The sequence below is a fragment of the Pristis pectinata genome, chromosome 9 (assembly GCF_009764475.1).
Source record: "Pristis pectinata isolate sPriPec2 chromosome 9, sPriPec2.1.pri, whole genome shotgun sequence".
Taxonomy (NCBI): Eukaryota; Metazoa; Chordata; class Chondrichthyes; order Rhinopristiformes; family Pristidae; genus Pristis; species Pristis pectinata.
Window position 1 is genome coordinate 44574477 of NC_067413.1, and position 15603 is coordinate 44590079.

The following is a 15603-nucleotide window of genomic DNA, read 5'->3' on the forward strand; positions in this document are numbered from 1 at the left end:
GCCTAGTACCAGGTCCAGTATGGCCTCTCCTCTAGTCGGCCTGTCCACATACTGTGTCAGGAGTCTTTCCTGGACACTCCTAACAAACTCTGCCCCTTTACACTAAGGAGGTGCCAATCAATATTAGGGAAGTTGAAATCGCCCATGACAACAACCCAGTTACCTCTCCGAAATCTGCCTCCCGATCTGCTCCTCAGTGTCTCTGCTGCTATTGGGGGAGTCTGTAGAATACACCCAATAGAGTGATCACTCCCTTCCTATTTCCGACCTCCACCCACACTGACTCAGTAGACAATCCCTCCAGGCTGTCCTCTCTTTCTGCAGCTGTGATACTGTCCCTGAATCTAAACTTCCTCCAGGTCATCTTAATTACGGCTCTGAAACTAGCCTCAGAGCTATTCAGGTGAACCCTGTGAGCAATAAATGTATCCCCTTTGTCTGTACTTCCCTTCAGGTTATGATAACTAGAAACACCATCCATCTCAGGATTGAAGCCATGTATTTAAATGGAATTCTGATAAAACAGAGCTGATAGTTGATTATAGAATAACGAAAGGAGTGGCAGTTTATGAAAGGATCCCTATATATTTGATGAGATATTTGAAATTGTTAATGTTAATTAAACAAATATAGGTGAGAAATATTTCATAACAACATAGGAAAAGGACATTCAGCTCATGAAGTCAGATCCAATATCCAATGCCCCACTTATTTCCCCATAACCTGCTCTCTCTCACATGTCAATCAACTTCCCTGATTCTCTTGCCACCCACTTACACCATGTTTAACTTACAGTAGCTATTTAACCTACCAACCAACATGTCTTTGCCATGTGGGAGGAAACTAGAGCATCTGGAAGAAACCATATATTCACAAGAAGAACATGCAAACTCCACACAAGCAGCATGCACGATCATGATTGAACACAGGTCACTGGAACTGTGGAACAGCCACTGTGGCAACCAAAGTTGTGACCAAATTAAGAACTTCTGAAATTTGTCATTTTTTTCCAAATTTGCAAAATAGTTTCTCAATGAAGTCTTACAGCTATGCACAAAAATCTAACAATAAAATCCACATTTACAAAAAAAGCAGATTAATTACTATAAGTGTAACTTTGTGACTGAAGGTGTGAGTTCACACTTATTTGGGGAATGGGAAAAATTGGTACAGGGTTTTTAAAAGAATTGATGACTTCTATCACCAGTCCCTGCACTTTGATTTTAATTGAACACAAATACTAAATTGGAGGAGAGGTAGTATTTATTCAGCTTCCATATACATCCTGCACAGTAATCATGGGGATACTAAATGTGGTTTTCTAACTTTAAAGTTACAACAAACTTGCAGGTACTTTTTATTCTACTGGTGAATCTGGCATTGAAATTTTTTTTGCTAGCAATGACAAATTCTCACCAGCAGGGGGAGCAAGCCCAGACTGGTGATTAAAATATGCACCTCAAAAACCACAAGGTCGAAAAATAAAGATAGCATTTTAAAAACTGTAGGGTCCCTTTGGGGAAGAGGCACAGTTCAGGGCTCTCCTCCCTTATACACAAATTAGTTACAATTTACGTTAAAACCCCATGAACTATTCAAGTTTGATATCTGAAGATATGTTAAGGTTAAGTAATGTAATAAAACTGCTTATGAAAACATTAGCTGGAATGTTCTGTATTTATATATGTTAGAATATTTAATGAATAAAGTATTTTGAAATAAAGGTTTAAAAAAAATTGGCTCCTCAATAAAGCTAATAAGTTTGATTTTTTTGTTTGGGATATTGATTTAAGTTTTATTTAATTCAATTTCCTCACATGGCATATGCTAAAAGTCATGGAGTAAATTTAATTTTATTTAATGACCAGCTTTCTTTTTTCAATACCGTATGGGGTTCTGAGAAGATATCTTTGCTTCTTTGCTTCATCTATCCTGCCAATAGATTTGGAGGATTTTGCAGAGACAATAGTGATGGTACGTCTCCAGTCCCTGAGATAAGTTGCCCTCATCTCCAAAGCTTAAAGGAGGGCAGGGATTGTTACTGCTCAGTAGACCAAGAGCTCTTGGTCTTCAAACACTCTTTTCCTTAGTCAACTGAAGGTTGTGCTGGTGCACTACAGTCAATGACAAACTTCGTCATTGATGTTTGGCTTTATTGAGAGGTGGTTCCCAAGAAATGCAAGGTAATCCACATTTTTACAGGGTCTAGTTATTGATCTGACTTTATTTGTTGCGGGCAGTGTCGTCTAGGTGGGGTAACTTGGGAGAGGACCCTTGTCTTTTGAATGTTTAGGGTAATGTCCATCCTCTTTTATACTATAGTGAAGGAGATAATGAAAACTTGGAGTTGGCATTGAACTGTACCTGTGCAAATCATTTGCCTATAGTAAATCATTGGCTGTAGATTAACTCCCTTCCAGTGAGAAGGTTGTTGGAGGTGAGTTGCAGCATTGCAGGGAGCAACACTAGGAAGTGGCCTCACGGGATGATTCAACGTGGCCTGACCACAGTCTGCGCTGGGATTGGGTCTGCGGTGCCATTGGTTACGATCCTGATTTGCATGTCATTGCATAGCAGATGGAGAAGAGCAGTGAATTTTTGAGGACAGCTAGATTTGAGAAGGATTCTTAGTTGATGCAAATGAATGTTTCAACTTAAAACGACAACAGTCCCACCCCCGCAGATGCAGCAGATTGTTAGTTACCCCCTGGCTCTCCGAGGGTTTTGTGAGGTTGATAACGGCCATGCCGCAAATTCTCCTCCTCCTCCTCCGCCGCCAAGCTAATATCACGTGATCAAGGGGCGGGGTCACTGACGGAGGAGTAAGTGGGTGGAGCTTTGAAGGGTCGGCGAGAAGGCCGGGCTAATGACGCACGGGGAGTGGGCGGGGTCTGAGGCAGGGTGATTGGCAGACGAACAATGCGTGTGGGCTCCGGAGAGAGGCGGCGTCCCCCGAGCGGAAGTTGGAGTTGGCGCATGCGCAGGCAGTAACGGTTCTTGTTCCTGAGGAAGAAGGCGGTGGGGGGTCAGCGAGCGGGTGAGCGTCGGCGGCCGGGTTCCGGGCTCCGGGCCCGCATCCCACGGCTCATGCGGCGGCCGGGGCGTCCAGTACTTGCGTCAGCCTGATGTCGCGGCCCCTGCGAGCGGCCGTCCGTCCGTGGGGCGCCGGGCCTGCGGCCGGTAACCTTGGAGCCGACGAACAGGGTCAGGGCGGCGGGAAGGGGAAGTGGCGGCGGGTCCGGGTTCCAGGCTCCGGGTCCCCGGTCTGCGGGGAGGCGCCGGGCAGGGAATGCTTCCCCCACCCGAGGTGGGTGTCGGCGGGTGGGAGAGTGGGGCGGATGTCCCGTAGGTGGGGGATTCACTAGTTATGCCCGTGGTGTTGATTTATTCCGGCCTTCAGGCCCGTGTTACAGCCGGTTCTGTTTTCTTTCCCTGCAGGTAAACCATGTCTTCCTCCGTGATCGCCAAGCCTGCCATGAGAGGCCTGTTGGCCAAACGCCTGCGATTTCATTTGGCAATAGCTGTTACTCTATCTCTTGCGGCAGCTACTAGCTACAGGGTAATGCATTTTGATCAGCGTCTCAGTTACTCTTTACCCCACTCCCTTCTTGCAGTGACCACCACCGCAAAAAGTGCCTGCATCACATTAGTCCAAGTCGAATTTATTGTGTGCGTGCGCGCAGCTGCAATGAAAAACTTGCAGCATCACAGGCAAATAGCATCAGATAAGCAGCATTCGCAAGAAAATCAAAATATGTGCTGAATATTTTGAACAATACAGCATAGGAACAGGACCAACAGCCCATGATGTCTGTGCCAACCATGATGCCAGTTCAAACTGATCCTGTCTGCCTGCACATGGTCTGTATCCTTTCATCCCCTGCCTGTTCATGTATCTAAATTCCTCAAGTGTTGCCATTAGAAGGCAAATGCAATGTTAGCATTCATTTCATGAGGATTAGAATATAAAAAAACATGCTGAGGCTTTATAATGTGTTTGTCAGACCACATTTGGAGTATTTGGGTCCCATATCTAAAGAAGGACGTGCTGGCATTGGAAAGGGTCCAGAGGTTTACAAGAATGATCCTCGGAATGAAAGGGTTAATGTATGAGGAGTGTCTGATGGCTCTGGGTATGTACTCCCTGGAGTTTAGAAGAATTGGGAGGGGGGGGGGCGGGTGGTGATCTCATTGAAACTTGATATTGAAAGGCCTGGATAGAGTGGATATGGGGAGGATGTTTCCAGTAGTGGGAGAGCCTAGGACCAGAGGGCACAGCCTCAGAAGGACTTCCCTTTAGAACAGATGAGGGTGGTGAACCTGTGGAATTCATTGCCAAGATGGCTGTGGATGTATATTTAAAGTGGAGGTTGATAGGTTCTTGATTAGTAAGGGTGTCAAAGGTTATGGGGAGAAGGCAGGAGAATGGGGTTGAGAGCGAAAAGTAAATTAGCCATGATTAAATGGCAGAGCAGACTCGAAGGGCCAAATGGCCTAATTTTGCTCCTTTGTCTTATATCTTGTGTATTTGTTTTCATCACCTCCCCTGGCAGTGCATTCCAGGCACCCACCACTCACTGTATACAAAAAAATTTCCCTTGAAAATCTTTCAATTTCCTCCTTTCACCCTAAAGCTATGCTCTTGTATTTGACATTTCCACATTGGGGGGGTGGGGGGGGGAATGGGAAGGAAAGACTCTTATCTACCCTATATATGCCTCTCGTAATTCTATAAACTTCTTTCTGGTTGCTCCTCAGCCTTTGCTCCATGTTTGTCCAACCCTGTAGCTAATAACTAAACATCTAGATAGACTTTAAAGTATGACCTAGTTATCGTCTGCATAGATTTCTTAAAGCAAATGGTGCTTGATTGAAAATGAAAGCAAAATGAGGAGATTCTGGTGTCAGGAAGGATATGATGAGGGAAATGGCAATGATGAATTTGCAGCTGAGTAAGTGTGCAGTTATGCATCTGGACTTACAAAAGACATCTTCCAAAGTAGAGTAGCATCAAAATTAAAATCCATTGGATTAATATGGCTATAACAACATGGAGATAAAATTGTTTGAAGGACAGGCACTATCTGTGAGAAATGTTCTTTCATCAGACTGACAGGAGTATACAGTGAGGCTTCATACAGATTTGGATCTTTTCATCTTTTTTGTTGTATATTAATCTGGTCATGTGAAATGGATGGCAATAAAATTTATTATGTAAATGGATGCAATTTAATAGGCACAGTGATGTGAGGGGATACAATATAATTGTGACAATATTAATAATTATGGGCCAGGGATGTATGGGGTGTATGCGAGCATATCTTTGAATGGCAACATTAACATAGTTGTTTTTTTAAACAAAGCCTGTGGAACTTGGCTTTATTGTTACAACAGTGCATGAAATGCAAGTTGTATGAAAATGCTTTTTAGATCTCAGCTGGAGTAATCTGTTTAATTTTGAACACATTTAAAGATGTTGACACCTTAGAGTTCTTGAACATAAAGTCATAATGGCATGGAAGCAGCCATTCAGCCAATTGGTCTGTGCTATCTCTCTAAAGCCATTCAGTCAGCCCCATTCTACTGCTCTGTCCCCATAGCCCCAGAAGTTTATTTCTCAAGAGTTTATCCAGTTTTGTTTTGAGGTTGATTCTGCTTCCATCACCTTCAAAGACAGAGTTCCAGGTTATTATCAATGGCCAAAATATTTATCACAATACCCAGCCACCACTATCTTTTAACCAAAATGTCTATCTACTACTGCAGGCATCAGCTATTGGGAGCAGCTTTTGGTCTACCTTTTCTAAACCTGTCATAATCTTATACAATACTTGCTTTACGAAAGAAATAGCAGTATGCTGTCAGGCCCTTTGAGCCTGGTCCACCATTTATTAACATGGCAGATCATCTATTTTGGCTTCACTTTGCAGCACTATTTCCATTATCCTTAGATTTCCATGCATTAAGGAAATCATTGATCATTATTTTGATTGAGCACAATGACTGAGCCTCCACACCCTCCAGCATAGAGAATTCAACATGTCACCATCTAATGATTGAAGACGTTTCTCATCCTCTCAGTCCTAAACGGGGTATTTAATACAAATATCCAAGTGCTAAGTTGCCCAATTGTTTCTAAAACCCTGCCCAGCACAGATACTATGCTGACCAGTCTACATTTACTAGGAATGCCCTTGCATCCTTTAAGTTGCCACTTTCTAATCTTCTGGCACCTTCTCCCTCCTCTCCTTCCAGAGGAAAAAATTTGTGGGAAGGATCGGAAGATTAAGACACTCTGCTTCTCTATTCACATGTGATATTTAGTCTAAGGATAGCTGGACATCTCCAGTACACGCGGACATCAATTTTACCTCATCCACTACCTTTACCACCTTTTCTAATACTTTGTTAGCACTTTCCTTAGTAAATATAATAAACATGCATCAACTTTGTTCCAAGTAGTTTCCACCCGCCTTCTCTTATTTGCATACCAGCCACATGCTGGTAAAAGATTCTTGTTTGTAATTTCTTGAGATTTTACTAGAAAGGCACTAAGAATAAGGGGAGGCTTCAGTTATGTGGTAACTTTAAACACATTTTGATTGCATGTAAAGATTTTTAAGATATTTCAGATTATGATTTTCCAAGAAGAATGTTTTCAATAGCAAGATTGGTGACCAGATTAAGTGGTCAGCAAAAGTTAACGAGACATGGAACATATATTCAGGCAAACTTGCTGAGTAACAGTGTGTGATGAAAACAATTTCAATGATGGTATTCAAATAGTAACTAAAATTTTCAGGGAAGAGGGGAGAAGGAATGTTATAGTTCAGTGGGACAAATTATTTCAATCTTTTATTCCCTGGATTGCAAACTTTTGAGGTAGATTGAATATGTTAAAAATATTCTTGAAGGTATTAATGTGTGTTTTCGGTGTTGCTTTTGCTAATTTCGGTAAAGTAGAAGAAAAGATAAAGGAGGAATATTTTTGTCCTGTTTTTAAAAAGAAAAAGAGAAAAATTTGGTCATATTACTCATCTCATTCTTTCTGTAGCCAATGAGACATGCTTGTGAGATAACCCAAAATAGTATTTGCTGACAATGCTTTGGACAAGTCTGATCTAATTTAAGGCTTCATTTCAATTTTTTTCTTTGTTTCTTGTATAATCTCTTTTCAGATTTGTTCAGATTTCTTGTATAATCTCTTTTAAAATTAAATGACTCAGCATGGTGACAGTTTTGTAAAGGGCAAGGAAAACGGTTACACTGACAAGATGCATTAATCCCTACATTAGGTTTTATGCTGATTGACCAAGACCATTGATTCAAATCACATCATTAAGTATTCTACAAATAAACTTTGACTTTATCATGAGATAACATCACATGTAAAAAACAGTGTAAAGTATTCCTAAATTGGTAAATGATGAAAGAGTAATCTTGTCCTGTTTCTTAAATCTTCAGTTTTTAGTGGGTGAGTCCAGGAAGAAAGCATATGCTGACTTCTACAAGAAATATGATGCCATGAAGGAGTTTGAAGCCATGAGGGAAGCTGGTATATTTGAAAGTGTGAAACCAAAGAAAGCCAAGTAAATTTTTGCAAAGGTAATATTTAAATACAAGTATAGGTTCATTTGTGTTTCAAAAGCTCTTGAAACAATTTGCAAGTGGAGGCAATTGTAATGCAGATAGTTTTGGGTTTGGTTTCTGGTGGGAAGGGTGGGACTAGATTTATAGTGGAGTAATCAAGGTTAAGGGGAAATGATTTGGGAAACTTGGATATTGCAGTTTAAATGATGCTCAGTCTTTGGCATGAGACTTTTAAAAGCTGACATGAAGGTAAATCCCATTATTGGTTAGTGATTTTCATAAGTCATTGATAAAGGGTTTACTGTTAGACCTTTACTTTCTGCCCATTGCATTCTATTTCATCACAAGCCAATGCATGTGGTATCACCTTTCCTCAGTATGCATTATGCCCTTAACCAGTCTTAATGTCAAATTGAGGACTTTAGTCCTTGAACTACATATGTACAAGTGTCATAGCCTAAATTACTTATTGAAAGTAGGCTCCAATAATTGCTGCAGCAAGACAATCATGGCCTGATCAAAAAAAATCTACAAGGACAAAATGCTGGAAATACTCAGAAGGTTGGGTGGCACCTGCGCAGTGAGAAAGTTGATGCTTCAGATTGATGAATTTTCTTCAGAACCAGCAAACGTGAGAAAAACACGCTTTTTGAGTTGTGGAGAAGGGTGTGGGTAGAAAGTCTTGAGAGCCAAACACCGCTGCAAATTGTAATATTGTTTACTGAGAGAGGGTGATGAGGCTTGTTAATAGTTTCCTGATATTAAACTTTCACATACCTATCATTGATTTTTTTTGCTGGAAATGGCTTTGCACAGGGCACCAAGGATCTGGGTGTGAGCAATGTGGCAACTGACATTACAACCAACTGTGCAACTCCTTACCAATCTGATTGAAAAGTCCAGTGCAAGGTCTGAACAGGGTGTAATTTAGAATAGGTGAAGTCAACATCAAGTCAAAAGCAGAAAGGATTGTTTTTGGGTCTTAAATTCTGGAACACTCCACCCAACAACACCAGCAGTACCTTCACAAGAATGACTATACCAGTTCAAGAAGAGGTTCAGCAGAATCTTGAGGGCAGTTAAGGTGTGACTAGTGCTGATGATGTCAGTGATGCTCACGTCCCATGGTTTTTTCCTCAATCTGTTTAATTTCATACATTTTTGAAAATAAAACTTAACCTGAGGGAATGGGACTTCATATTAGTAATATGAGGACTTGCCCAAGCTATTAAAAAGATAAAAATACCATAACAGCATTCAAGTTCAGAGAATTAGGAAGATTGACTTTATTCTACTGATCGTTTCCATGAGTGTTCAAATGAATCCACTAATCTAGATCGTAGGTTTTGCCTGGAGATTAAATCAGTACCCTTTTCATCTGGAACACTCAGTGGAACCAACCAAGATCCTCAAAGATAACTTTTTGAATATGGCTTGATTTTCTGTGAATGTTTACTTTATCTACCATGCAAGTTCAGGGCTTACTACATTATATGAAGAGCCATTGTGCACAATGTTCTTTTTGTGATACTGAGTGTACAATACAAATGACAACTTTTTGAATTCTACATTCAGTCATGGAGTTTTACTTGTCCATTGCTGGAGGATTTGGGCATTTTTCACCAAGTGTTATCAGACATTTATTTTGTTAGTAATTCCAGATATTTTTGAAGGGCCAGGTACATATTTTCTTTCCTTTTTGCATTTCCTTTATACCATGTTCCTGTAAAGCATCCTCCAACTGCAGCGGGAGTTGAGCAAGATTTAAAGCAAAAGCTAGATGCTTTCAAAGCAGAATTCTCACTAACTGTTGCAGTCTCACCTTTTGGCATTGCAATATGACAAAGCAGCTGCAGCAAATACTCTTGTACTTTCAGTGTAATGTTTTGTGCAAAAGACCTCGATCATAATTAGCAAATGCATCAGTTGAGTAAGTTTAACAATTTCCAAAGGAGCAGCCAACTGTGCAGCCCTTCCCCTTGCAAGTGACATGGATGGGGGTTTCACTGTTTTGCTGCTGCTAAGGATTATCCCAAATTCGAAACTAAATTCTTTAGAGTTCAGAAACAAAGGTCAAACTTGGATTGCTAATTCATTAGAGGAACATAGCTACAAATTTTGTATTGATCATCAGTAGTTATTAGCTTTTTCTTTGTTCTCAAACAGTTTATACTATTAAGTTAAAATATATTGTATACACCTAATTCATAGAAATAGTTTAATTCTGCAATTAACAGCTTCCACTTTGAGGTAGAAATTGATTTTGATGTCTCTAAAATTATGTTAATATAAATTTCTTACTCCTTTTAAACAGGAACCTTGGAAATGGATGGCAGGATTATTCTCCTTCATACACTGAGAAATGGCAATGAAGATACAATTTCTGTATTTTCCATACTTGAAGATGTATAAATAAACATGTTAATTTCCTGTTGACCATTAAAACTGCATTTGCTTTAAGTTTCCATCGAAATAGATGCATATATCTTGATAAACAACTTATTAGTGGGGGGTTGGAATGGGAGGGGGACAAAACTGCTAGTTTTAATGTTTCATATACAGCTCCAAGTTTTAGTGATGACTGATCTTTTTATAAGAAAGTGAATGCAGAAAAAAAACTTTTGGATCTAGCATGGATATTTGTTCATCCACCAGTTGGGTAATCAGTTAAACATCTGCTCCTATAACATTTAAGTGAAAGCTAATTTGTAATGTAACTCAGACAGATCAAGACCTGCCCTTATTTTGAATAATATTCCCTAATATTGTTTCAAAGTTTTGACCCATAGCATCCTATATGAACCAGATTTTAATTATTTCAGTTTTTGCATTAAAATTCATAAAAGTTGATCAATGCAAAGATTTGTAACTAAACTATTCCCAAAATGGCTTGGTCATGAGGGTAACTTGTGCTTTCAAAATGCCTTTAGTTCAGAAATGTATTAAAAATTATTCAAATTAAATTTAAAGGAAAACAATAAGAATGAACTCATTAAAATCTAAATTGTCTAGACTTCTATTATTTCTCTTCATTGAAATGATTAGTAGTGCTAGAGAGTTGACATATCCTCCAAGTTAATTGCATGGGAGTGTGGGGAGGTGAGGAATTGGTGTTTGGTGGCAGCTCAGAACTTCCTAAATCATTTGGAACTGCTGGCATCTCAGGAATATCCTGCCTGTGTTTTGGGTTGATGACAGTGTCTTAAATATGGTTATCTGAATTCTAGAAAAAAAAGACATGGACCTCAAAGTTAACTTGTCCTGCCTAATGTGACCAATTCCATTATCAGTACTTTTGTATTCACCGTGCTGGCACTTGTAAGGGTTTTGCCTTGGGTGAACCCTTTGAACTCAAATAGTAGCCTAGTTTGATAGTCTTGGGGAATTTTATTGTGCTGGCCTTTTTGCAAATGTAATGTCAGTCTATAAAACCAAATTAAGTTGGTGTTTTCTGTCCAGTTACTGCATCCATGTAATTTAACATACTAGAAACCACCTCCAGCTATGTAACAGGCAGAAGCTCATTGCATTTTTAAAAAATTTTTTTAAAAAAAAGGACTTGGCCAAGCACTTGATATGTTGTAACCTACAAGGCAATGGCCCAAGCGCTGGGATTGGTAAATACCTCTTTTGGCTGATACAGACACAATGAATATCCTTCTGTACCCTGTGCTTTCCTGCCTTTCAAGAAGATAACAGGGAAGCTACTCAATTCAACTTTTGCTTTCACAGTTCTGTCATTTAAATACGCCAGTCTGCTTTTACAGAAAAAGTATGCTGAGCCCTGATGTAAAAGAGGTGATCAAAGATGAAGACTAAAGAATTGGGGGTGATCTGTTGAAAAGCATATAGCTGTTGTGGTTTGTGGAGAGGATTTGTCACAATAAGCATGCTGAAGGATGGTGCCCCTAAAGAAACAATGTGGAAGAGTTGCAATGTCTGTGGACTCCTATCCTGCACATTTAGCACAGGAGATGGGACAAAATTCTAGGTCTGTAAATTGAAGTATGGGTGGTAGAGCCAATAAAGGTCAGGCAAGAATGGCTGGGCCTTGGGATATGAACTGGAATTTCTGGATTGTGTAAGGGTGAATAACAACAGGTGGTATAAGTGGTTTTACTGATGTAGACAAAATAGTATTTGAAGCTTTGCTCACAAACAGGGCACCATGGAGAACCTTTGAAGTTATGAAGGAGCATGGAAGTGATTCTCAGGAGTAAAGTTTGGCTACTGAGCAAAATGGCTTTTCAGGCAGTCCTATGGGATTAAGGATGCTCTGCTTCCACTCCAGTTTTGTGGGTTCTGAGGTGGCTAATGTGAGAACCACATACCTTCACGGATGGGGCATGTGTTGGGCAGGTGAGTGGTGTGAGGTGGTTCACCTCTGGTGCTTACACAAGACTTCTGTGTGCAGGCACAGTAGTGTAGCGGCTAGCGTAACGCTATTACAGCGCCAGTGACCCGGGTTCAATTCCGGCCGCTGTCTGTAAGGAGTTTCTACGTTCTCCCTGTGTCTGCGTGGGTTTCCTCCCACATTCCAAAGATGTACAGGTTAGGAAGTTGTGGACATACTATATTGGCGCAGGAAGCGTGGTGACACTTGCAGGCTGTCCCCAGAACACTCTACGCAAAAGATGCATTTCATTGTGTGTTTTGATGTACATGTGACAAATGAAGATATCCTATCCATCCTGATGCACAACCACTTTCTCAATATCAGCCTGAATGCTGCTGCTCAGCTTTGAGAGGTCATGGGACAAGATACTTCCAAGAGTTACCAGGGATGTTGCATTTCTTGAAGGAGACTATGTTCTTTCATCTTTTCATCTGTCCCCCTGGTAATTCTTCCTATAACAGCTCAGAATCAAGTGCCCATTTAGAAGTCTGGTGTTGGGCAACTCAACTGATGTGGTTTGCCCAAAATAGCCAACTTAGTGTATCTGAGGCCTTAGTTCTGCTAATGTTGACCTAGGTGAGGACACTGATGTTAGTTTACTTATCGTTCCTGTGAAGTCGAAAAGTTTGGCGGAGATAGAATATAGATGTCTGTGCTGACCATGATTCCAATCCAATCTAATCTGATCCCACCTGCCTGCATTTGGTCCATATCCCTCCATTCCCTGCCTGTGCACGTGCCTGTCTAAATGCCTCTTAAATGCTGCCGGCATGTCTGCTTCCACCACTTCCCCAGGCAGCACTTTCCAGGTACCTGCCACTTCCTGTGTTTTAAAAAAATAGCCTCACAATTCTCCTTTAAATTTTCCCCCTTTCACCTTAAGCTATTTGACATTTCCACCCTGGAAAAAAGACTCTATCTACCCTATCTATGTCTCTCATAATTTTATATACTTGTATCAGGTTGCAAAGATGAATTAACATCCCTATGGGAATTCCTGTCCTTGGGAGCTTGAGCGTGAGGGAAAGATGGGAATGTCCAGATTGTTCTCCCTGTACCTGAGTCACATAACTAACCGTAACCAAATATATGGGCACATCAAATAAAATTTGCCTTTCTCTAAGAGGAGTTTGATCTTTTGATACATCATTTTGTGCAGGCAAAATAATCACCTTGAATTCCTGGAACATGAAGGAACACATGCACAGTGATAGATAAAGTGGTGAGTTAATCAGTAATGGACTATTCATGGCTGGAATTCAAGGCTTACTAAGATTTTTGACATACGAATGCCTGGAAGATGCGTGGAATGGCTGTCAATTGTGCAGCACATGAATTATATTTTGCCCTCTGGGAGAAGGAATGCATGAGATAGAATTAAAGCTTTGGAATAAGGAAGCTGTAACAAAAGAGTAGGTTAGCACCTAACATTGAAATGTGATCTGTGCAAATGGATACAGAGTACCATTGGCTTTCCTTAGTTGGGCACATATCTTAAATTGTGCTTCTTTGCATTCTTCAGGTAGAGACATTACTCAGCCTGGGGTTCTTCAATATTATTCCTCTTCCCCTCCACACTAAATGAAATTAGAAACAACACCCTTGTGGGCATCCACTTTCAGAGCACATTCATTTCAATTTTTTCTAAATTTCCCGCATCTTCTGATAGACCAGGTTTTCACAAAAAACTGCCATTGCACAGGCAATTATGAGTAAGTAATCAGATAAGTTGGGGATGGTTAACTCAAATCTACGCCGACTAGCCTCGTCCTAGCAGTGAGGCAGCAGAGTCTAATCTCAAACTACTGAAGGAAATGGTACTACACACAGAATCTGCACACAGAATTTTATCTTCAACGTTAAGATATTTTTAGTCCCCTGTTATATATTAACTCTGCAATCATCTTCATAGGGTCACACAGCACGGAAAGAGGCCCTCAGCCAACCATATCTGTTCTGGTTATCAAGTGTCAATCTACGCTAATCCCATTAACCAGATCTTGGCCTCCTAGCTTTCAAAACCATAATGTTTTGAGTGTTCATCCAAATGCTTATTAAATGGGAGCTATCCCACAACCTTCTTCAGCAGTGCATATCAGATTTCAACCACCCATTTTTTCCTAGTTCGGTGGAGGCTCTAGTGTTTGATTTATCATGAGAATATCACTAAATGCAGATGCTGAAAATCTGAAATAAAAACAGAAAATGTTGGAAATAGTCAACGGGCATCTGTGGAAAGAGAAACAGTTAATATTTCAGTATGATGATCTTTCATAAGATCATGCTGTTGGAACCATCAGCAAAATTTCCCAAAAAGCTTGATAACCTATTTTGATCAGGTTTGGTGAGGAATTTATATTTCTCAGGACACCAAGAAAACACAACTGCTTTTCAATAAGATCACAAAGGGATCTTTCGTACCTACTTGAGAGGGAAGACAGGACCCCCATCTGATGAAAGGTACTTTCTGGGCTTCAACAAGTGAGATTTCCATTGCTTATTTCCATATTGCTGTTATTCCTTGTTAAAGGATGGCTGTTTTGCTATGCTAATATTACTCTTAAGATTAATGGATGTTCAAAAAATTATTGTTGACACGCACAGAATTTTCACCATACAGTTTTGATTGCATATACTCAAAATAGCATTGTGCAAGGTGGCATACCTTGCAACTTCATTGGAGAGCGGAAAGCTGAATAAAATTGGCCTTGCGGGTAGAAAGGAAAGAATAATGGTTGTGACTTGGAAGCTGTTACCAGTAGAGTTAATAAAGGAATCTGCAAATGAGACAAAAATTATCCATGTGGTTGATGGCGAAGAGCAAAGCTTTAGATTGCAGGAGGGTATTGCTGGATTGTTCAAAGATGTGGCAATCCAGAAAAATGAGAGGTAATGTATTGAGGTAGGTACAGCAGGGCAAAGGAATGCATGATAAATGGGAAGATACTGGGAGGTATGTGAGAACAATGGGACTTTATCCACGGATACTTAAAGACATGCACTTGAAGCACTGTAAACTGCAGAGCTACAGACCAAGCTGATAAAGTGTTTGAAAAGGCATATTCAGTGCTTTCCTTTTTTCACTGAGCCATAGAATATAAGAGCAGGGTGGTTGTGCCAGATCTGTGTACAATAGTAGTTAAGCCTCATCTTGAGTTCTGAGTACAGTTCTGGTAAACACATTACAGGAAAAAATGTGATTGTCCTGTCGAAGATAGAGAGCAGACTTAAGAGTTTGTTGCTGGCACTGGACAATTCTAACTAGGAGGAGATCGGGTACACTGGGTTTGTGTACTTGGGAACAGAGGAGGCTGAGGGACACTTAGTTAAGAGGTATAAAGGGGGTTGGATAGACTTAGAACCATAGAACCATACAGCACAAAACAGGCCCTTCGGCCCACCATGTTGTGCCGTCCATCAAACCACCCTCAACTATCTAACCCTTTCCTCCCGCATATCCCTCTATCTCACATTCCTCCATATGCCTATCCAAAAAACTCTTGAACCTGTCCAATGTATCTGCCTCCACCACCACCCCAGGCAGTGCATTCCATGCACCAACCACTCTCTGGGTGAAAAACCTCCCCCTGACATCTCCCCTGAACCTCCCACCCATA

At 40.6% G+C, this 15603-nt stretch overlaps 1 protein-coding gene across 2 annotated transcripts; it reads left to right on the plus strand.

Annotated features, from left to right (window-relative positions):
- Window positions 1-2898: 2898 nt before the first annotated feature.
- Window positions 2899-10035, plus strand: LOC127574052 (cytochrome c oxidase subunit 6C-1). Of its 2 annotated transcripts, none has more exons than XM_052022655.1 (4): window positions 2899-3037; window positions 3439-3559; window positions 7465-7605; window positions 9905-10035. In XM_052022655.1, the coding sequence occupies exons 2-3, from the start codon at window positions 3446-3448 to the stop codon at window positions 7591-7593; spliced, it is 243 nt and encodes an 80-aa protein (XP_051878615.1). In that variant the 5' UTR covers window positions 2899-3037; window positions 3439-3445; the 3' UTR covers window positions 7594-7605; window positions 9905-10035. The 2 variants fall into 2 exon arrangements, with proteins under 2 accessions (XP_051878615.1, XP_051878616.1); XM_052022656.1 differs by lacking the exon at window positions 2899-3037 and adding an exon at window positions 3044-3180.
- Window positions 10036-15603: the final 5568 nt, after the last annotated feature.

Coding starts and splice junctions, on each gene's coding strand:
- LOC127574052 (XM_052022655.1), top strand. CDS start 3,446: ATGTCTTCCTCCGTGATCGCCAAGCCTGCCATGAGAGGCCTGTTGGCC. Junction 3,560..7,464: donor CGGCAGCTACTAGCTACAGG/GTAATGCATTTT, acceptor TTAAATCTTCAG/TTTTTAGTGGGTGAGTCCAG.